General features: G+C 49.4%; 1 protein-coding gene across 4 annotated transcripts in view; it reads right to left on the bottom strand.

Moving 5' to 3' along the window:
* The window catches only part of LOC146197749 (uncharacterized), a 523,674-nt gene that overhangs the window by 254,405 nt on the left and 244,876 nt on the right, over positions 1 to 24,393 (bottom strand). For all 4 annotated transcript variants that reach the window (XM_084599657.1, XM_084599656.1, XM_084599658.1 and 1 more), the window contains one exon: positions 18,778 to 18,924. In XM_084599657.1, coding sequence (XP_084455783.1) covers positions 18,778 to 18,924 — 147 coding nt within the window. The remainder of the gene's footprint in view (positions 1 to 18,777; positions 18,925 to 24,393) is intronic.

Raw genomic sequence — 24,393 nt, forward strand, 5'->3', positions numbered from 1 at the left:
GCGGCGACCGACTCGCGCCGTCCGTGAGAGACGGCTGTGCGCATTGCCGCCTACTGCTAAGGATGCTTTCGCAACCTACCGGGCTTAAGCAAGCTAAGCCTCTGCCAACTTTTTTTTCCCTGTAAACCAATTTAAAACGCCGCTGATGCCTGCTGTACTGCCTCTGCTTCTGTAGAAATGTGCTAGCTGCTTCCTTGAAGCGTTTAGACAAGAGGCCTCTGTCGGAGGAACTGCTGCTGGGCGCATGGCAGGACAAGGGGAAGGGCATCCAGGCAGTGCGCGCTCTTTGCCGTTATTTCAGCGCCAGCGGACTTGATTCACGTTTGTAAAGCAAGCTGCTGTGTCTGTATATATATTTCATATGCCTTCTCCCACATCGTCACTCATCATGACCTTCTTTCTTCTCTCCTTCCCCTTCCCCAGTGCAGAGTAGCAGGCCAGATTTGAATTATTCGGGCCGACCTCTCTGCCTTTTCCTATCAATAAATCCATCTATCTATCTGCTTCTGTATATGCTGTGTGACCCGGGATACATTAGTGGTGCGGGCGGAGTCTGCCTTTGAACTCTATCTTGCCTTATGTATATGCTGTGTGATGCGGCGTTCACGCCTTGATCGAACGACCGGCGGGGTCAGCTTCGTATAAGCGTGAATCGTCAGGTGACGCCATCACTAGTAACGATGCCATGACCGGATGTGACGTCATAATTACGTCACTTTCGATAAGGCATGGCCGGATGTGGCAGCATGACGTCACGGTAGATGTCCCCATATTATGACGTCAAAGTCACACTTATTTCAAGGCACGATACACTACACCACTGATGACCCAGAGTAGCACACAATACGGGGTCCTCTGGGGCCCCGTATGGGCTAGTTGGGCTGAGGCACCCACAATAATACCCATGAAAACTACCTTTAGGGATCAAGCGTTTAGGGATTTATGTAGAAATACCCTGCGCTAACCTAAAAGGGGCTGCCCACTCAAAAACCGAGTAGGTCCCATATGGGCCGCAGCGGGGCTAAAACAGGCATGTCCGCACGTTGCCTACGTAGGATTCTTGAGGGGTACTCGAGGAAAGATAAGAACGAACTATGGGCTTCATGCAGAAAACCTCTGGGCCGCCCACCAAGACCCTCGATATAGTTCCTGTATGACCTGTGGCGGTGCTGGTAAGTGCTCATTCCCGCTTCTGCATCGGTCTCTTCTGGGGCACTTTAGGGCAATGCAATTCAAATGCGGGCCTAAAGCAAATAGAAGGTGGGACTGCCCACTAAAAGCTCAAGAGGTCCACATGGGCCACAGCGGGGCCAAAAAGAGGCATGTCCGCACGTTGCCTACGTAGGACCATTGAGGGGTACTCGAGGAAAGCTAAGGCCGAACTGTGGGCTTCATGCAGAAAACTCCTGGACTGCCCCAAATGGGGCTGCCCACCAAAAACCTCGACATAGTTTAAGCATTGTCTGTGTCGCGGTGCTGGAAAGTGCTCGTACCCCCGCTTCTGCCCACACCGGTCTCTTCTGGGGCACTTCAGGGCAGATACAATGCAATGTGAGCCGAAAGCAAATAGAAGAGGGGCTAGCCTAAGTGGGGCTGCCCACTCCAAAGCCGAATAGGTCCCGGCGGCGGCTGAGCTGAAAAGCGGGCATGCTCCCACGCTGCCCAGACCGGCTTTTTTGGGGGTACTTGAGGGCAAATGTAACATATATTCGTATTCTATGAGCTATAAAAATAAGATGAGCCAAATAAGAGCTGCCCATGGAAGGCAGCGTGTGGGCCTCAAATTGGCCGTAGACGGGCTCACCACTCCGAAACGTCATATTTTCTTTAATTTTTTTTTCAATTCATATTATACGCACCGATAATTGCCTCTTTTGGATGTTTCACATAATTTTTTAAGCATATTCATGCCATTACTAGTCATTTTTACTCTAGCAACTATGTTAATTATGCAGTATTGGCAGATAATATGCAGCAGTAACTGTTCCGCTACGAACTACCTTCGAATCTTCCCCGCGCCACTATTATTCGACACAGCACCGAAATTCAGACGAACATTTAAGGGGCCCACATTATTACAGTCTTGGGAATAAATCGCTGAGTATAGAATACAAGGTAAAGAAATAGTGCTGTGTTTCACATTTTATTGTTAATGGAACTTGGGCAGCCCCGAAAGTGCCAGATTAAACCCAAAAGAGACGCGTGGACCAGACCGACTTGGACTGGCCTCTGTGAAGCCCGCGCCGGTAAAACTCGGGCATTGGAGGGATTAAGTTGATCAAGCTTTCCCCCGGCCTGGTGCTCGGCTCTTCTGGGGTGAAATGCTTGGGAAAAGGGGTCACGGCCCAAATAGTTGCGCCGATGTGGCAGTGATTCGTTCCGCCATCGGACAACAATAAGTCCGCCTTGCGCGGCAACAGCCCATTATGTGGCCCTTTTTTACTGCTTACAGAGTTGGGCTTAGAAGGCGCGGGCTCCTTTTCCAAGTCACGAGCCCTGGTAAGCCGAGCACCAGGCCGGGCCGTGGCTTGTACCCATTTGAGAAAACCGGTGGGTGTCCGGCCGGCAGTGGGAGTCGAACCCACTACCTCCCGTAGCCGAGGCGGGTACTCGACCCCAGGGCCACGGCCCCTCCCCTCTGTAACGTACAACTGTACTGAGGGTATTATAAATAAAATAAAATAAAAATAAAATCGGCCAGAAATGTCGCTGAAGAGTCGGACAAGTCGAACCAAGGCAAGCTTTGCGCTGACCGTGCTCCGGGGTACGCCACAAGGCGCAGTGTTGTCTCCTCTCCGCTTCAACCTTGCAATGAAAACCCTTCCCGCAAAATTAAGCTCTATGCCTGGCATCCGATATGCCATATATGCGGATGATATCTCTATATGGGCAACGGAAGGTAATCTTGGACACATGAAAACATGCCTACAACAGGCAGCGGAGGTGGTGGACGCTTACGCTGCGTACTGTGGTCTGTAATGTGCCCCCACCAAATCAGAATTTGTCCACATCCGTCCCTCCCCTCGGGACGACACATCAATTCACCTTACACTTCCTTCGGGTCCGATTAGAGAGGCCAAGGAGATACGCATTCTTGGTATCTTTATTCATCAACAACGCAGACAAGACACAACACTAACAAAACTTGGCATGTATGCCGACCAGGTGGGCCGTATGGTCCGCCGGGTCTCCAATAAGCGTGGGGGATTACGAAGTAAAGATGCTTGAGGCTGGCACATGCATTGGTTACGAGTAGAATTCTCTACTCAACCCCCTACCTTCACATGCTCAAACATGACGAAGACCAACTCGAGGTCATACATCGCAAAGTTATCAAACGGGCTCTTGACCTCCTCATTGCCACATCCAACCAGCGTTTGTTGGACCTTGGGATGGTCAACACCTATCGGGAACTCCGAAAGGCTCATCTTTTCAGCCAATACACGCGCCTATCACAAACGCCATCCGGTCGCCGCATTCTTGACCGACTACACATCCAATGCACCACCACCTTTGAGGAACGGGTACGAGCGCCAGAACCCTGGAGGCTCGCCCTCAGGATCGGACCCATTCCCCGCAACATGTCACACTCTGATCATAATGGCCGTCGCCAGGCGCGTGCGGAAGCACTGGAGCGGCATTATGGTAGACAACAACATGTATACTACGTGGACATTGCCGGTCCCTACCGTGAGAGGTGGTTCACCGCGGCAGCGGTCCACAACACCAACACAGTGGCAGGACTCACGTTCCAGGCCCACAACACAACATACGCGGAGGAAATCGCGGTAGCGCTCGCCCTCCCACAAGTAAAACACATCATTACCGACTCCAAGGCGGCCTGTCGGAATTATAGGGTGGGTTGGATAACTCCTCTAGCCAAGCGCATCCTACAGAATTGCTGTCGGTCCAGCGACCCTCAAAATTGTAATCTCATCTGGGCTCCCGGCCATCAGGGATTCCTGGGCAATGAGTTAGCCAATCAGGCGGCCCGCGCGCTCTCTCCCCGGGCACTCTATTCCGAGCCCACTCACTGTCTTATTAAATTCAAAGAAATTACCACATATTATAAGGACAGCCATCGCCGCTTTCCGGAACCTTGTAAAGGTCTCCGGAGAACGGATGAAAGGCTCCTTCTCAAAATTTTTACAAACACAATGCTGTGCCCGGCAGTCTTCAATACAGACTTTGATGGGGGCTGCAGCCTGTGTGAAGCGACCTTCTCGGACGTTTTCCACATGGTCTGGGCCTGTCCATCCAATCCCAACCCTTCATTACCCACCCTTCTAGGGAGGCCTGGGAGGCGGCGCTGCTCAGCTGCCATGACCTACAGTCCCAGCGGATCTTGGTCGCCAGGGCGGCGTTAGACGTCATTGGGGCTCCGGAATAGGAGCTCCACCTAGATTCGTGAGGGCCTGGGCCCTCACGAATCGCGAGTAGCGCGACGCAAGTTAACCCGTCGGTCAGGCAGGGCCGGGTCTCGTTGCGGTCGAACCTGGGCTTCACATTTCCGATCGTTCAGTAGGGTAGCGACCACCCTGGACGTAGTGTAAAAAGTTGTATATAGTTGTATACAGCAGTTCAAATTAACCCCGTTATCATTTATGCCGAGAGATCTCCTTCTTCAACATGCCGTCCAAAACATACCGAATTCGCACCGACGACCTGACGTTGCAATAACATCAGCCACCAAGCCTAACTGGACTGAAAGAAGAGAAAGAGCTGCCATAGTAGTGGAGGGCTCCGGAATAATCAAAAATTGGTTCGCAATGTAAGTGCGGAAGCGAGTTAAGATCGAAGTGGCAGCAGCGACTACAGCCGATGGCTAACGCTCGTGAAACTTGGTTCAATAATAGTTGAACCTCTGTTTTTTTTTCTTTTTTTTTTTTTACCGCTACGGTTGAGACTTTCGCCACATACTTTCTGCGCAAAGAATATGATTACTTTTCTCATGGCCCAAGGTTTCGCTTTAAAAAAAAAAAGGAAAACATGTGGCTGCCGAAAATCCATGCATTAAAAAAGGAATGCAGTGACGCTGCGACACGAGTTTACGTCTGCAAACGACTTCCCAAAATAAAGAAAAAAAACAACAACGAACGAGACCGCGAATAAAGCGAGCCTACCGCCTTTTCCCTCTTTCCAGCGCTCCTTCTCCCCTTTATGCTCCACGCACCAGAGTCCTACGCCTGCAAAACACAACACGCACGCGCGAGCCGGGTTGATTTCACCATACTAAGCTTCTAGTTGCAAAACCATTCACCGTTTTCACGCCTCGAGCTATTCTTAATTCCTTTTCTAGTGCAGTACTCCAGCAACATGTCTTTTTTTTTCTTTTTTCCCCACATCCTTCCACACGACGTTTCCAAGAAAGGCGTGCGCGCCGTACCTCGACGCGACGTAGAGTTGCCGCACTGCTGCTAAAGAAGCCCCGCCGAGCGATTTCAGAGAGCCTACTCACTCTTTCGGAAACAGGTCTTGAAATTGGTCGAAATTACGTAAGCCTCCCCAGAGCCGCCACCACTGGATACGCGCGGCGCGCCCAGGAGGCCATTGAACAAGAGAGTAAAAAAGAAAAAAAAAAAAAAAAAGAAGGAAGGCACGGGGCGAGAGTAGACGGAAAAAAATTTACACGCACACACAATGCTAACCGAAGATTGACGTTCCAGGCACGACGTTTCTGGAAACTCGAGCTGCAGACGAAGCTGTGCAGGTACTCTACTATGCATGTGCTTGAAGGCCGCTGCTTCAACAAACAACTTGCGTGTGCGAGGTATAAATGTGTACTTCGCAAGAAAAAAGAAAGGAAAGAAATGATGGCAGAGCCACAGTGTTAACACAACTACAGCGAAAGCGGCACTTAATGCACTTAATTGCGTACGCAACCATGGTGGTACTTTGCGCATAGGAGCGCCAGCATTTTCAACGTGACTTTTGGGCCAGATATATCTAGCGCATATTACGCCGCACCAACCTGGAAAAACGGGGATCGTGGAGGAGGCGCACGGATCGCACTACGTGCAGTGCGATGCGCGCAATTCAGTATTGCTAGTTGAAAATTTCCTAGCTCGTTTGACAAGTTTAGGCGACTGTGTGAGTTAAATATCTGTAGAAATACAACCGGAAAATAAACGTAGATGAACAGATACGCCCATTCAAGATAAAAAAAGTAACACTACTCACCCAAAAAACAAAATGCCTGATCACTTCGGCACCTTGTTATGCAAGCGGTGGTGACATATTAAGCTGTGATAGCGGCCGCTAGGTTGCGTGGTGTGAAGCTGCAACGCGCTGCGTGTTTAATTACTGCACCTACTTGGCAAAAACAACTGACGTGACGCGAAAGTGGACGATTGTGTTATTTCGGTTTCTAGCGAAGGCAAACCCATTCTCGCACGGCGCACTGGCTCTAGCAGAGCGTTCTTATCTGGCGGTTTCGGGTGTCCGCTTGGACGCCAGGAACAGGCCCGCTAAACTTGCGACGGCTCAGAAAATGGAGTTTCCCGCGCGCGCGCACAAGAAATACCATCAACCATAGTGCGCACATGAACACAACTCGCGAAGTACATGGTGCGAGTAATGAAATGGGGTAACATACGGCATACGAAACTATTGCAAGACATCTTTGCAAGCCTTTATATCACTGAAACTTGAAAACTAAAAAAAAAAAAAAAAATTGCAATGCTAAAACATCTTTCTGATCTTTAATGGTGTAGATCAGGCAACCATGGGAGTACCATGATGACTCTATACGAGCGTATCATAATCCCCTCAACGCGGTTTAGCCCCTTTCAGGGCAAAGCAGTGCAGCAAACACTAGAAAGAGCGGCATCAGCACATACGCAATTCTTGAGATGAAAGATGGCCACGTGCTCTGACGGAACGTCGACCGCCGACACTTTTTCGCAGTTTTTTTTTTTTTAATATGTATACAGGAAACAGCTGCTTATTCAAGTCGCAACAGCTATCCAAAAACCTCTAACGGCCCGTTATGGAAATCCAATCATTAAGCAATGAATCGTTTCCTTCATGTACATAATGGCACCCACTTTTGAAACGTGAGCAGTATACTGCGAACCGCGTTTCAAATGCTCTCGAGCAGCATTCCTAATCTTAATTTGCCGCGCTTCTAATTTCCATCCGTGCGGAAAAATACGATTGCCAGTAGTTATTAATCGCTCTTCCGATTGAACCTCCACAAAGGGACGCGCAACCATTTCAACAACCGCCGGGAGAGGCTGTCTACTCCCTGTAAGAGAAATCATTACGCAATAATTGTTGCCAACTGCACCTATATCATCGCCTGCACATCAATGCGCCGTTCACAAGGTGTGAGGGGGGGGGGGGGGGATTCCCCCATTACAACGGCAGCGCGCAATTATAAGCGGAGTTTGACGGAGGAAGAGAGGCCACCCCTTCCGCGTCTCGCAACTCGCTCGGGGGCTCTTCGGCGATTGAGCGCGAGCGGTTCACGATTTCCGCCGAGTCCTCGTACGCACCTACCGCAACGGGCCGTGAGCGCGAAGGCACACCAGGCGGGCAGAACCAAAGCCCTTTCGCAGAACACTCCTCTCACCTCCTTGAGTGTGCTTCCCCTTTTGGTGGGTTTTTATTTCACCCCCGTACGCGAGCGTGGGCGTTCGCTCGCTACAGCGGTTGTATTTGTATGCTGTTGATTAGCCGAGTATAATTGCTCGGGCAAATTAAAGCTAGTGCGCAACTCGTGTTTGTCCCCTCTGGCCCGAACCCGCCGCAGTGGCGACTTCTCGCACCGCGGGTTGGGCGTCACAGCTGTCTGTTAGGGCTGGCACTTTGGGGCTAGAAAGCGACGGTAACGTCTAGCCCCCCCCCCCCCCCCCCGTGGCGCATTCTTGCGAAAACAACCCCCTAGTGTGTGTGCGTGTGTGCGTGTGTGTGTGTGTGTGTGTGTGTGTGTGTGTGTGTGTGTGTGTGTGTGTGTGTGTGTGTGTGTGTGTGTGTGTGTGTGTGTGTGTGTGTGTGTGTGTGTGTGTGTGTGTGTGTGTGTGTGTGTGTGTGGTTTCCCTACTGGAAACGACGACGAGGGGGGGGGGGACGCGGTCCTCCTCTTCCCTTTCAAGAAAAAATAATAAAACAAAAGAACATTAACGTCGGCAATGTTGGCTGCAGTGAAGGGCTCACGAAGACTGCCCTCTTCGAGAAACGCTCTCCTGATTGAGGCGACCACAACATCGAGTTCTTTTGCTAGCGTAAACAAGGAAAACCAGCCTGGCTAAAAAAATGCACGCAAGGCGTCTAGACTGGAAATTAGGAAAGCGTGCTATGGAGGATCCAACATCACTGTCGCATATTATATACAGTGAGGAAAACTGCATGTCGAGAGGACATGAAAGGGACGGCGTCGCAATGCCTGTCTTTGAAAAAGCCTCAGTATAAGGTACATGAAGTGCAGGAACAGCCGGAAACCGCGTTATGAAGTCGTAAGGTGCGAATCTCGCGGCACCAACTGCTCAGCCCATCGCATATGGCAGGAAAGGAAGACGGAGGCGAGCACTTGTCAGCAAAATGAAACGTGGGGCAGAATAACCAGCTACGATAAGATGAGGCAGTTGAATTTAAAAAAAAAAAAGGAGGGGAGCACAGGCTAACGGTGTAAGACCGACAAAGGCAAACGCAGCGGCTGAACAACAAAGAGATGCGCCCAGTCAACGAAAGAAGCGACGCTCAGTGCAACGACTGAACGGAGCCAGTAATGAATACAAATCGAGCCGGTAGTGGAGAAGCCCCAGCACGAGAAGGGCTGCAACGGGATGACCGAGCGAAGGCGAAAAAGAAGAACTGCTGCTTCATCCCATGCATGATTCACTAAGCGGCCACACGTAACAGCGAAATAAACAAAACAGAGGAAAAAGAACTGCTGCCAGCAAATTAAAAAGAAAAGAAAAACGGCCGACAGGGAACAGGAGGCGAATGCAGAGATGGATGGCGAGAAAGAGAGAAAGGGGTGGGGGAAGGACACCCGAGCACAGCCGTATTTTGGGTCGCGTAAGCCAATAGCCGAAGGAGAGACCGAGCGCTCAAAAACAAACAAAGAGCACGGCGAAGAAGGACAGGAGGCATAGGCTGGCGGCGAACGAAGCGCGGTGATAACAATAATAATAGCATTCGCGCAACAACATACCCACAATTCTCCCAGTCGACAAGCGACTAAAAGAGGCGCGCATGCACAAACGGGCAACAAACGGGAGAAGAGCGCGCCCTGGTTGGAAAGCTTCCCCGCCATCCTAATCGGATATCGAAAACGGGTCCTCTTAACAAAATAACGAGGAAGCCCTAAAAAATCTCCCTTGCAGAAAGGGAACGAAATGAGGAAGGGGAAGCAAGGAAGGGAGAAAGAGAAAGGCCTGTGCCTCATAGTGCGCGCCCTTCGCTGGCTAACCCTCTGCCGTAATCGTGATGGCGGGGCAGAATAAACGAAGGGAAAAGCAACAGGAGAAATCCACAGAAATAAAAAAGGGGGGAGATAGGGAGGAGACGAGAAAACAAAGAAGAGCAGGTTAAGCGGCAATCGCTGCGCCGCTTTAGGCAGACCGAAAAGAAACATCCAAATGTGCCACAGGGAAGCAGGCTATCCCCCTTTCCCTAGAGCGCGGAAGTAAAATACTCCGCGAGCACAAAAGAGAGGACGCGAAAAAAAGAGAGAAAACAACACCCGAAGGGAAAGGGCGCCAGAACACGGCAAGGCAGAGAAGGAAGAAAGGATGTTCGGTGAGATAAAGTAAAACGGATGCCGGAAGAGCAGGCGGCGTTAGCATGGGGAAAATAGCACAAAAGGGCGGGCAAATCTCCAGACGACGGCAAGCATATAAAACCGACACACTCAGGGTGAGGAGCAGGAGCGAGAAACATTTGACTCCCTCGCCACATCCTCTCGCCATCTTCTACGCCTCACGCCTACTCCGCCCACGTCGGATTGACGCAGCAGCGGCCAACAGCTCTGACGGGGAACGCTGTAAACGCCCCCTCTCCCCCCGCACAAACAGGCGCGCACGGGTGGAGGAGTAGAAAAAAAAAAAGCAATTCAAATCCGGACGCAAGCGGAGGAGAGTAAAACACACAAGATCCACTGAGCGAAGTGGGAGATGAACGAAGCGATCGAACACGGCCAAGGAAAGCTAAACCCGAAAAAAGAGAAAGAAAGAGGCGGGCCGAGAAGCGTATCGAAAAGTCGTTAAAGCGCACCTCTCGCCCGGCTTCTCTCCGGCGGCTCTTTCGCGCTGATCCCTTCCGGCCCCCTTTTGTGGAGCATCGAACGCGAGCCAAAGAAGATTCCTTCCCTTTGCGGTGAATGACAGCCGCTGCTGCTTTCGTGCCGCATGTGGGAACGCCTTTCATCGCGGCACCAGCGCAGTCCAAGTGAACACACTGAAGTGCTTTGACGCAGTGAAAAGGCGAACCTCAAAAACCAGCCGCTGCAAGCAGCGCCGTGTGCAATGATGGAGCGGTGTCAAATTCGGTTCCCCACCTTTTCATCTCCGGAATTTTAGTACTGGCAGTCATACATTTTTGCATGTGCGTGTTGTTATTTTCCTCATTGATGCAAGCGAGCTGTCGCAACATCGTATGGATAACAGAAGATGTCGTCATCCGATACGCGAGGTACGTACACCTGAACTAACAAAGAGAGGAACGCGCAGAGAAAAAAGGACACCCTTGCATGTGACGATTTGTTTCTAAAGAAGGCATGCAAGGAGACGCGGCACGAGGACCTTCAACCTTTTGCTCAGCGCCCTTGCAAACGCTTTAGAGCATCAAATACCTCCTGCAATGAGAACAAGGTTGCGTTACCTGCAGCAAGCATCTTTTGTGCACAGAATGGGGACACACATTGTGTTCGCACGCTGTCCTCATCACAAGGCAAAGAGCTGAACGCGATCACCAGGAAGCGCAATGCTGAAAATCATTCGGATTTCAAAACCACCTTGCTCGAGCAGATTTTAAGAGAGTTTCTACATTCAAGCTGTTGAATATGGGAATCAGCTTCTTTTGCGTACATAACGCTCTCTTGAAAGGCAAACCACTTAATGCAAAAAAGATGTTTAAGCAAGCATGGTTGTCGGGCAACATAATGAGCAGTTCCTCCTCCCACCCACAGCTAAAACAAAATGCTCGCCAAACATCACGAGGGTGAGCCAGTGGCGAAGGGGCCGTGTGCATTTACGTCCGCGATCTAATTAAGACTCGGGCTAACAAGGTACAAATGTTATACAAAAAATAAATAAATATGAGGGTGCTGCGTGTAAACGTGATCGTTCCGTCCCACGTTGCGCCAAGCATGCGGATGGCCGAAACTCAACAAAGATTACACGGATGTGAAAACCATGCCGCAGCAGCTTTTTTCGCGAGTAGTGCAAAAAAAATAATAATAAAATAAAAAAAAACGCGCTGTCGTCGTCGAGGTGGAAGGAAAGGGGTAAAGTCACAGCCGCTGCTCCCCGCGCCCATTAGGCAAATTGAAAGGCCGCATTTTGTTCGTGCAGCTAGCCGGCGAGGCCCCGAGACATGCATCCAGGGCGCACCGGGCTAGCTATGGGGGCTAGTAAGAGCTGGTCGTATGTGTGCCCAAACAGAGCAGCAACGTCTGTGCACACTCTGGCTTCGAGGCCAATCCATCAAGTGAAGCGGCAGACAGGTCTTTTACCCAGAGAAACAGTCGCTCGTTTTCAAAGACGCGGAGGAATACGCAGAGAAGGCCAGCAAGGTGAATTAACAAAAACACTGCAAAACATGTTATTGCTCTCGTATTTTCTTCGCCTTCTCATGCGTGCCGTGTTCACGATCATGCCTGACACTCTGCTATCAAAGAATGAGCTGCACAGATGAAACAAGACACACAGTGGCGTCGCGAGGGGAGTGCGGTCCGCATATGGTGAAGGGCTCAGGGGATTGCAGCTGGGCAGTAAGAGGGTTAATTATTGTGTAAAGACGCGAAAAGGCGTGCATTGGTGCCGCTGAGACACTGATTGGCAAGAGTGATCTCGTAGAACGAATTATTCTGTTGTGCTTTCTTGAAAACACATGCCTTTATGCCAGAGACTCCACGCCATTTTGATCTTGGACCGTGCCTGTGCACAGGAAACAACCAGCATTAACTCGATACCCATCCGAAACCCGATCAGCGGCCACGCCGCCGCATCACCTCTGTTTGTGTATGTGCAGCTCCCAAGCGAGGCAGTATCTCTTCGGTAGTCTTTTGCCTTGTTCATTTATCTCCTGTGCCTTCTTCGCTCCACGCCTCACACTTTCAAAATGCTGAAAGGATTTTTGCTCAGTGGAATTGCAAGTTTGATCACTACGCGCTGACTAGAAAAAATAAATAATAATGAGAAGGAGGGCACTTTTAGCAAGAATAGGTGCTTAAAGGGTAATTAAGAATGAATGTGCCCAAGGGTGCTCACACAGTGCATTATGCGTGTCTTACCTTTTGTTTTCTTATAAAGGCAAAGTCGTTAAACTGAGAAATTTGCGTTTAAAAATGAGCCTAAAGACGCCCAACGTTTTTTTTTTTGTTTTTTTTTTTTAAATATGTGCTTTTAATGTGATGTTTTGCTGAATAATCAGTCGTGGGACACTATTGCTGCGTCCTAGTGTTGAAAAGAAAAAAAAAACATGCCACTTCACTCGCACTGCGTGGTTGGGTGCAGAGTGAAGTTGACTTCAAAGCAAACCATACCATGAGCACAGAAGAGGTAGAAAGGAAGTTGCGATTCATTTCTTAAAACGTGAGGACGAAGGGGGGGGGGGGGGGGGGGGGGGGTCGCAGCTCCGCACCGGGTGCAGGTGACCCCAACGACGCCACTCAGGCCACACCTTCCTGACTTTAGGGCCTGTCACACTATAAACTGACGCCGACACAGACCCGACAACGACGGTCGGCCAACTCGCCGGCCGACCCTGTCTGCGACCGACCAAGCTGTCATAGTAGGCCGACGACGACACGACCGGAAACCAAATGTCTTTCCAGTGTGACAGGCTTTGAGGCCGGGGACAAAACCAGTCTGCCGACTGTCGGTGACTGAGTCTTCCCGAGATCGGCCGCCGAGCAAAAACGTTCTCGAAACGCAAAGCCGACTCAGTACACCACGTCGTCGGCGAATACCTTTCAGCAGTAATATACATAAAAAAGTAGAATCAATGCATAATCCCTGACCAAAACGCAAGCGTGAGCTGCCAAAATACTCGGCGCCGCCGAATGCGTGTGGAATATCAACGGCAGCGTTTTCCTTTCGGGGCGCATAGATTTTCGGCGCGCGTCAGGTCCATGAGCAGTCTTTCCGCGTTTCCGAATTGCACAGAATAGTGCAAAATGAACACCAGCACAGCAGCCGATCCTCCTGCGCACTTCGATCGTTGTGTTTACAGTCGTAACGTCTAGTCGCTACTTCGCAAGCCAATTTCAATGCTACGTTACGCATAACGCAATAAATTTTTGTTCCATAATCCCATGTGTTTCAAGAATTGTGCGCGCAAAAAAGCGCAGAACTTACTTTTAAACTTTACAACAGAACCAACAGCAGCTGTGGTCCCGCGGTCGGCCCTGCGAAATACGCCTTAGGTTTTACTAAATCCGCCGAAGGTTTCGCCTGTTACTGCACTACACGGCATGATTCAAACTATCTGCAGTTTACTCTCAGCAAGCTGGACAGTCAGTTAAGCGGTAAACGCTACTACTGCTTTTGCACCTTTCACACTGCAAAACAGCATATCAGCTAAAACCATACCTCTGAAAGCACCGGTTAGGCGTGGTTAGCGCAGCTAGCTATCGTACAGGAGGTCGTAAGTTCGATCCCACGGCTAGAGATTTTTTTTTTCTGCTTTTAATATACTGTCTCTTATTCGCCGTGGACAGCTTTTATTTTTCGAACACTGCTGTTCTGATCCGGCCGTAAAATACTGGGCACTATTCAGTCTCGGCCCATAATCACGACTGGTGAAGCGCTTGCTTTGGTCGAATTTATGAAATAGGATTAAAAATAAAGCGTCCCATCATTTGATGAGAACAAACCGCATGGAATAAAAACGGGAGTAAAAATCTCGCATGGCAGAAAAAATAAAAGGATTAAGAAAACGAATTGTATAATGATACGAGAAGAAACTGAGAATGGGAGGGCCTAGTCGGTGGAGAGGTTTCGCACGTTGTCTGGCTAGTGTGACATAGGAGTTGGGCGACCGTCGGCCGACAGCCGTCTTGCGAGCGACGCGGCGCCGACTGTCGGCCGACTGTTTCCGTCGGCGCATGTGACATAGACGCAGACATCAGGAAGACGTTGGCAGACCAAATCGGCGCTAGTGTGACAGGCCCTTTAGTGAACCAATACAACCAACGCAGGCATTGCTGCTGCAAAGAAATGCGGTGAAATACAATTCGTTAAAGTTACTCGTGCCGGCAAAACCGTTGACCCATCAGCAACTCCCAGCGTACAGATGACAAAGAGAAAAGAAAATGCGTGCAGAACGGGGAGAACACTGGAAACAGATTTACCTGGTGGGCTGGTATGGAGGCGCCACTGCCCCGGAACAAGTGGTGCCACCTCTCGCGCGGCGCGCTCGTAACGGGTATGTTTGCTCGGCCACGGTCAGCGGCGTGAACGTGAACGGTTTACGCTTTTCGGCAGCAACCGTGTTAGAACATGGTTAGAACAAAACTTATTTTCGGTCATTTCCTACCTCGTTCCACACGCGCACATGAGAGACGCATGTACCATGTGTGTGTGTTGCAAAATAAACCAAAAGTAAAGCGAGAACAGCCGCTACCCTTTCATGCCGTCTAGTAAAGGCCGCCGGCGCTTTGGGCGCAGAGCGTCGTCGACGCGTGACCGCTTCTGCTGACGGCTCAGCGTTTTTTTTTTTTTTAAGTAGGAATTCCGAACCCGAGAATTATTGCCCTTTGAAAGTAAGGAGATAAATAAAATAAAAACTAAGCAAGTGTGCAATGCGCAGCACTGGCTTTTCGCCTCGGTGGCAATGTTTAGACAGCATGCTAGACCCGTCACCGATGGATGGTCAATACAAATGCTCTAAAAAAAAAAAAAAAAAAAAGAAAAGAAAAAAAAATCGCAGGACGCGACGAGCACAGGTATCCGGAGATATGCCCTAAAGGCGTCGGGATATGCGTGACTGTTCGGCGCTTAGCAGTTCTGCCATAGTTTCTATTTTCTACTCGGTGCGTCGAAACGAGTGTTGACTTAATTGTGACAGTGCAGTGCGCGGAAAAACAGGCATGGCTGAGAAAGCGCGTGCTGTTCTGTGGACCTCAAACGATCGAGAAAGTTGCAGCTTATTTTATGAATAACTGCGCGGACAGAAACTGTACGAAGCCAAACACGTGTGCGCGAGGAACTTCACAGTGCAGAGGGGCCCTCAGATATCTTCGTAAAATGCGCTGCCCAAATGAAAAGTGCCTTTTACGACATCAGCTTGGAGGCGAGTTTCATTCGGCCCTTTCGGTGGTCTCTTCTCCACATATGTAATTCGGTTTTGTTGTATGTAGTTGTCGAGAAACCCACGCAATATCACGGATGTCAGTTGCACCTGAAGACCGTAAGCCACTCGTATTATTTCCAAGGAAACCGAAAAAAAAAAACAAACGAAAAAACATGGGAAATGTGCAGCCCATGAATGCACTGGGTGCAATATAAGGTTGGAAATGACCATATAGTTAAACAGTAAGCAGAAGCTTTTATTTCAGTCGGCTTTATTTTTTTATTCTTACGGGGAACCAGGAATGAATCGGAGAACATCGTAGGCGCTACTCACGGCGGCGCCTGCCAGACGGCGCCACATGTACGGCAAGAGCTGCAGCGCACCATCTACTGGACCCATATTACGACGCAGGAAGATGCGCCTTTACTTTCCACTTGGTAAGGAGTACAGCCGGCCGCTGTCGAGGCAGCCAAAGCACAGCCACTTCACGCAACTGTGCTATGCCGCGATGCTCAGAACGCGCCACGGAAATCAGTGAGGTGGCTTCTTCCATCGCGGATAAGGAAATTCAATATGCAGCAAATCAGCGACACGGACCCAAGTAGTGCCAAGCTAAAGAAAAAAAAAAAACTTGGGAAAAAAAAAGGAAACACGGGCAAAAGGAGATAGAAAACGATTGATGAAATGCAAAATTTTCTAAGGAAAAATGGCGGAGGGGAGGCCTCGACAGCTATCGAGCAAGCACTGATAAGCAAAGAATCGAGCAGTGATCAAAGTAACACTGTCCTCGGAAAGCCCGCATCAAACCGCGTCAATAGCGCGACGAGGGGTGCGAGAAAAGACAGGCCGGAAACGCGTCGGCCTGTCTCCAGCAAACAGTGGGTCACTTGCCGAGGTGACTGCAGCTAATAAGCAAATGCATCGAAGGAAAGATGGACACCCGCGGCCGTAAACCGCGCCGTTCTGTAGAACCACATACACTGATGGCGTGCCACGGAAATACTCCTTTATCAAGCGGCTTAAAAAACACTTCGTCGATGCCATGCTTGGCATAACAAGCGTGCAGTGCAGCACAACTCCTCTCGGAGCCGATAAATGCATCGCTCTGTGGGCACTGTAACGCGCCGCTGAAGCGAGCGCCACACACATTTCTCATCCCGTGCAGTGAAACTGACCACGAGACTTGCTTCGTAAGGCGTCGAGTACATCGCCTTCTCGCACTTCAGACTTTAAATGCCCTCATCGCTGAGGCAGAAAGCCTGCTGTTGCTCATTTATTAATATCGACAAGCCAGGGAGAATCCTCTCTTTATATACATATAACGGCCCTCTTGCAAATCTTGTCTCGTCGTCGGCAGCACCAGTCGAAAACAAGTCAGGTATTGCAAGTTCCTTGCGTTCAGTTGGCCTCTGTTTTCCCCAATGCAATCTCACGGGGAGGCAAAAGTCTCTGAGCAAAAACACAGCGCTGTGATATCACCAGAGGCGATGCGAGCGCATATATCCATTCTTCGTCGTGGTTGAGAAATACAGTTGGAGGAGAAATGCGACTCCCTCATTTCTCACCACTACAGAAAGGAATGGAAGATCACGAGGCCACGTAAGCAGTCACCAACGTCCTTTCATTCGCCCCAATTCACGAGTTTTCGACCCAGTGGAAGCGTGCGCAGTCGCCGGAGGAAATGGAGAGAAAACGCTGGCGCCGACCAGTTTGCACCGGTAGCAGAACATTCGGCGGCAGACGCCTCCGCGCACACTTTTAAACGCGATCAGAGGTAACTGAAAGTTTACATTCATGTGCGCTCAATTTTGTTGTCTGATGGGGGAAAAAAAATGTCATTTTGAATTTCGGTGCCGTCACGGGAAAGCGCCCCCTCCACTTTTTCTGCCATTTCGGAGCGTGAGAGTAAAAGGGGCCTTACGCGGAATTTTACGGTGCCTCTGTGGTTCTAGAGTCGTTCTACCAGAGACAACACGCACGGAAGAGCACGCAATGCAAAACCCAAGAAAGTAAAACACACCGCAGCGAAAGAATGCGAAACCCTTTCGGAATCTTTCAGCAGAAAAAAAAAAAAATAAAAAAGACATAAAAATCCTTTAAGGTGATCATTTCAAAAAGGCGTTGGAAGGCGCGCTCGCGTGCGCACACAATAAAAACCAAGTGAGAACGAAAACCCGAAAGAGAACTGCGCAGCAGCCGCGTTCACCGAGTACAAGCAAAGGCTTAATTGCATGCTCTTCCTTTCCGTCCTCTCATCCGTCTCTTTATTTCTCTCCCGGGAGGCAATTTAAAGGGAGTGCCGTCCGCAAGAAATGTTATAAAAGGCCGGCACAGGCGCGGCTCGATAAATTACGCCCTCTCAAGAGAGCACTTCCCAACCTAGTCCCCCCTTCACGTCGATGCTTTCCGTCTTTTATATTTCGTGCCTGGTTTGTTTGTTGTTCGTTTCATCGTTGTGTAAAGTGAGGCAGGCACGCAACGAGTCGCGAGAGAGCTCGCGAAAGGTAACACGCTCCCCAAACGGACACCGCCCGACGCAGCTCCGGTTAACGAACTTGACACGTCGTTGACAGCCTTGTCCTCCTCCGCTGTTCAGTTCGTCGTCATTTCCAGCGAGCTGCTTTTGCTGTGCCTGTGCTCTCCCCAGGGTACGTCCCACAAACAAGGTACTCACGCATGTAGGCTCCATTATATCTCACGCTTCTTGTTTCTGCAGGTAACCCCCCTTTCTTTTACTTAGTTCGCGCGCAAGTGCATAAAGTGAACACTGCCATCGTAAATAGAAGTACCTTACAAGTGACATCAAGCGACTTCATCAAAGGTAAGGAAGACATGTCGAAAAAACAAGCCGAGAGGAATGAAATAAAATGCGAATCACTACGGATATCCATCAACAGCACGTAAGTAAAAGGCATGGCGCCGCCCTATATGAATCCCGTGGTGCCAGCGGCGTCAGCCTTGCGACAAATGTGGCTGGAGAAATGGAGTTTGTTTTTTTTTTTTTTCTTTCTTTTTTCGCTCGACCATTTACGGTGCAGTTGAGGTGTCGCGGAATAAGTTAATGAAAGGAAATTCGATCAGTGACAGAAACTTGTAAACTGTCGGAGCTTTTCTGGTCGCCTCAGTAAAAAGCTCAGACCAAATTATAAGCTCAACGATGTCGATGCTTGTTTGACAAAGTCAAACATGAAAAATTTACTGGTCAGCGATAGCATAATATATTTCAAACTTCAGAAATTTGTATACGACAATTGTTTTTCCAGCCTCAGGAGGTTGGACATGCGCAGTATTCCCAATGGAAAGGCTGCAATCACTCACGTCGCTGAGCCGGTCGCCCGAGGCGCTCCTGGTCTGCGGCTGCTGCGTCCGGGAGTTGAGGGTGGCGGGCGGCGGTTGTTCTGGCCCCCCGGCCCCGGGGGGCCGCGAGTTCTCGTCGCTCGCCACGCGGGAGGATCCCTTTCGGACCTGCACGAGAAATGAGCGCTCAATTTAAGCGGTGCAAACGTCTAACGTGCGAGACACAACAGCTCGGTCGCTAATTCGATATCGCGGATGATCAAATATCCTCGCACCAGCGAGTAAACAAGCGCCTATTTCGTAGTCGCGGACATTGCGGGAAAGGCCTGTGGGAAGAAGCCTTCGTCCTCCCTGCACAGGGACTGATCACGTATTACACCTAATATGGAAGGAACGCTGTCGGCTCGGTCCATTCAGGATCATGCGCACTATAATTGTGCTCTTGAGTGCGCATTACAATAGATAATTGTGACCCCACTGTCACCCCCACCAATTCAGGGCGCGATAATAATAATAATAACCACCGTAAGTCCACAGCAAGTGAGCAGCGGCATGCGATGGCGCTTATACAACAATAGCAAAGTGAGTGCAATATAAACATAAAGTTCACTTCAATGTAAGCATAAAAAAGCCGCTCGCTTAAGACAGAAACCACACATCAAAACAACAGTAATAGAGACATTTAGTATAGCGTACACAGACACACGCAAAGGAATAGCGCACGCCAAAAATATCGTGACAGGCACTGCGCATGCGCTATACGATAGCCGAGACCGAACTCTTTCGTACGATAGGCCAGCGTACGCTGAAACTTGAGTTTATCGTACCCAGCCCTCACGTACGATGGGGATCAGCGTTGACAAGATGGCGGCGTCCAGGCCGCCCGCTTCAGAGTGAATTTGTCTTCGTTACCGCGGTTTTGTGCGCGCTGCCGCCTATAAAGGGCACACGGGGTTTTCTCTTTGCCTCGTGTAGCATTGAGCACAAATAATTAGCGAATATTTACCTCTATTTTTTTATTTTGCACCGCGGCAGCGCAGTCCCTAAGCCTGACGAGTAACGTTGCTTTGTTGGTATGGCAACGCCATGAAGTGAATCGTCTTGGCTTGACTGCTTACACGCGTGTATCTGTAAAAATATGCTTGGCAGTACGGGGCTGAAAGGAGGCCGTTGTGCAGCATGACGGTAATACAAGGTAAAAGTCGTCAGCTCAGGAATACCAGCGTTTGGGAGTACAACAAAACTGCCACAGCAAAGAAACTGGCTCCGGTGCGACTTGGCTAGGTTTGGCTTGCGAGTAAAAAAAAAAGCCCGAATGTGTTTTTGTATTCTAAACCTAGATGTCGCCACTACAGTTTACGTTCGCGCTTTCGTACCGCCAACTAAAAGCGCCGATGCAACACACGGAGTAGCGTCCCATATTTTTCTAGTGTTTATCGTACGAAAGCGTCCATACGCTATACTAAAAGTCTCTATTGTTATTATAGTGATCATCATCCTGAATGGATCGAGGCGCGCCCGCTTTCCTTCCAAACGAACAGCAGCGGTGGACCTGCTTCCACGTTTAATCTGGTACCTCACGAGTTTCCGCATTCCTTCTTTCTCTTTCTAGCGGTAATTATCTGAGTTTCTCACTGTTTTCGTCGCTTGATTAGCTATTGCATTCTGCAGGTATATCTTTCGGCCTTGACGTTTGGCTGCCGTTGCACCTTCGTGTGCGGCTTACCAGCTCGGCCAACGTGAGAGATACGACTGACATTATATATACCGGCAGTGTGACAGCAGAAGCGCCAACTTCGCGAGGCACAACTGGCACAACAGGCCGCCCAGACATTAACAAAACAACAACGACGGTACTTTTTAGGCATTAGAGAGATTTAGTTTACCGTGATCCGCCACCGTGACCCTATACCGCTCGTGGGCGGGGCGCACAAGCTGATTGGTTCCGATGCGGCCGGTCTATGTGCCGACATCCAGTATGTGGCGCCATCTATTGGCATCAAAGTGATCTGGGCATGCGCAGTGGAACGCGTGGTGGCGGATCACGATAGCAGATCACTTTTATGCCAATAGATGGCGCCACATACTGGATGTCGGCACATAGACCTGTCGCATCGGAACCAATCAGCTTGCGCGCCCCGCCCACGAGCGGTAGAGGGTCACGCTGGCGGATCGCGGTATGCTAAATCTCTCTATTCTTCACTGCCGCGAAGCGTGCAAAAGGGCGCCAACAGTAAAGCTGGGATTGAATTTTAGTCCGATAAAGCTTGTCATCAGTAACTGCCACGCACAATTCCTCAATGACAGAATGTCGCCCGCCTTTAACCTTTTTCCTGGTGTCCAAATGAAAAGCCAAATATCGGACAAAATTAGAAGACCAAGAATCTCGATGCCTGCGGCTTGTTTCAAAGAGTCAAACGATTTCGTCTACTCTTAGCAGAATAATGCAGATTCCGGGTACCATGGCTCACCTCACGGTTTAATTAGTGAACGTTTCCTCTGCTTTTATTTTTCTCCCTCTCTGTTCAAATTTTCAAGCGACAGGTGACGTCCTATCTTCTTGGCACCGCGACCTCGCCATTGGAGGCAAAGTACTCGCGTCCAAACGAAGCAAACAGCCGCAGAATACACCGCTGGGAGACGCACTACAGCCAACGAACACACACACTCAGAGAGCTGGCCACACCGCACTGTCGAGTGTATTACAACGAAGCGGATGTATACGCATGCCCACGCCTAGGCCACATACGCAAAACACAGAGATCACCCGCGCGTGCCTTAAGTTGGGCAGCGACGCAGCCAGCCAGGTCCGCATACGCGACCCCGGTGCTAGCAAACAGTCCTTTCGGCCGAGATAAGAGAAGCACGACAGCAGACACCTCATTTGTTTTCTCTATTTTTCCCCGATTTATATATATTTTCCTTCTGCGCAACGCTTCACACAGCCGCGTCGTCGAGTGTGTTTGATCGGTGACGCGCCAATGTGTTTGTGTTTTGCAGGGAGTGCTCTCCATCTCTGCGCCACTGTTAGCGCCAGAGCATTTTACACAGCCGAGCGTGAATTCCAGCTCCCCTCACGAGGGTGCACTCCCCGAACCACTCTCGACTAGACACGCAGCGCTTCGCCTAGCCGTTGTAACGCGCACATATAACCAGGAGCCTCGGCGCGGAAGCAAGTAACATCGTTCTCCAGTCATTGCTTCCGCTAGTTTCGTACGTCACGTTTTGCCGCCCACACGAGATGGTTTTAGCCGACGAGCGGGAGCGCTACTGCGCATGCGCCAAACGCCCAGACGGGAACGCACAAGGGGGCCGGCACCTCTGTTCCGCGTGTACGCGGTCCTGGCGAAGCGGAGCGGCCCGGCGCGTCGTACGTGAGAAGGCAACATGTTGCGCCGCTGTCTGGCTTTACAGAACCACGGCCGGTCTCGAGGGAGAGCGCGCGCTCTTTCTTACGGCCTTCTCAATCGCCGCGGGAACAATAGGGGAACCTTTCTCCTTGAGTTACGCTCTCCGCCGCCGCAAGGGGCGCGACCTGCTCACTGTTCGCTCCGCGTCTGCTTCAGCGGCGGCGCGGGGCTTTTGCCTGGTTTCGAGCTGTCGCTCGCAGGTTTCGTGGTGAGTACAGCCCCAAAATGAAAGGACACAGAAGGTAGATGCTGCAACGGCATGTCGTCATTTACTACACATGTGAACGGAGTCTTTATTATATTTCCACTGACGCTCAGCAAACGTTCGAAAAGCATATGACATACATTGCGGCATATGGTAGCTATTTTTGTCCACTTTAGTCCGAATTTTCCCCAAGCCTGTACAAGAATCGGAATAAAAAAAAAAACTGAATGAGCAGTGAAGCTTCTTGAAGGCTAACATAACAGGAATTCGTCTGCAACAGCAAAACCGTCTTTCAGCGCTAGATGAGAAACCATCCATGTAACACCGAAGATGAAAATAATTTCATAAAAATGTAATGTAAAGGGCAAAATGCTTATAAAAAGTATTAGTATAACAGTCAAAATAAACGTTGTAGGGTTGAGTGTTAAATGTTATTACAATTAATATATTAACCAATGTGTTGTATTATAAACTTTACTTTAATTTTGCAAATAAGCCTTGCTTTACTGAAATTTTTACATGATATTAAGCTTATTATGAAAACAATAAAAAATGGTTTGATATTCATGACACCAGCTGTGCTGGAAGTGGTAAAAAGAGGCCAATAAATGATGAAGGTGATTGCAGTGACTTACTAATGAGTTCACCTGTTATATCGAAAGTATGCAAAGAACTTCTAAAGCGTTAAAGAAGGACATTCTCATTGAAGACACATTTCAAGCCCTATATAGCGACCCATTGAAGCTCTCTTCGGGACAGTAAGGCTATGTGCGGAAGGGAACGACCTTCTAGATGCGAGGGCCGTAACAGCTAACGGCACTTGACTACATTGTCAAGACGGAAGTTTCATCTGAGAGCAAAATAAAGGCACCTTGCGTCGATGCCAAAAAAAAAAACAATCATTTTTGCTGTGTCGCAATCAGTAACCAAGGAATTTAAGGAAGTGATGGCATCTCCTGCCATCCCATTTCCCACTGTCAGATATTCCGGTTTAGCTTACATGGGTTAATATGTTATTAAGTTAATCCACTTCGGGTGTGACGCTTGCGCTATTCTTCTTGAAACTAGCGAAAGAAGCAGCCCCATGTACTAGTGCCCACAAAATAAAGCGGAGCGCGAGTTTGGGGAAAAAGCGGTCTCCTTCGTCCGGGCTGCTGATAAGGCGAACACCAAATGTGTTAAGCTGAACATCCGGGTGACCCACACTTATCCAAGCTATATACATGCGCATCCGCTTGCAGGCCGCGCCACGAAATGAAAATTTGGTCGTATGTCTGCTGCGTTTTATTTTGGGGGCACTAGTACAATCTTCTACGAGAACAATATTCTAGTGGACTGCATTATCCGAAACCAGAGCTTGTTGCCCTGTCGGACAAGGTTTTTTTCTTTTTTTTTTTTTGAAAAAGGTGCCGTACACCTACTACACACAAATGTTCTCGAAGTACTTAAGATCCTGATTCAGTTAGCACTTGAGAATTCAACACTGAGTTGCCCGAAAGAAATTGACAACAGCCATGTTATTAGGTCCGCTTCTTTGATATCTGAAAAATTTCTCAGAATTCTTCTCAATTAATTATACCAAGAAAGTGACGGAGAAGAACGAGAGGCCAGTTACCTCCTTGTGTGCACAAGCCGCGCAGGAAGATTTTGAGACTGAATTTTCTAGACGCAGGTACCATTTTTATGAATTGATGAACATGTAGTGCAATTTGTAACTTTGAAGGACAATTTTTTTATTGTTTGCCGCTCTTTTCATTCTGCTAAACTGTTTATGCCCATTTCCTTGATTAAAATTATACATCTTTTGTCTTTCAACATTTGTTTTGAACGAAGCTAGAACAGCTCACTCCCCTAGATAAATAAAATTTAACTATATGAGTAAATTTTTGTTTTTTACTCTGAATCTGAGGCGCGCAATGAGTTTTGGCCGGTGCCGCTTTTGATCTAAACGGAAATGGTAGCGGTTGACAGAATCTCCACCCACCATGCACTCACGTCAGGTCGCGCTACACCTACTTACAA

Source organism: Amblyomma maculatum, chromosome 3 (assembly GCF_055883805.1).
Source record: "Amblyomma maculatum isolate TAMU_Amacu chromosome 3, ASM5588380v1, whole genome shotgun sequence".
In the NCBI taxonomy this organism is placed as follows: domain Eukaryota; kingdom Metazoa; phylum Arthropoda; class Arachnida; order Ixodida; family Ixodidae; genus Amblyomma; species Amblyomma maculatum.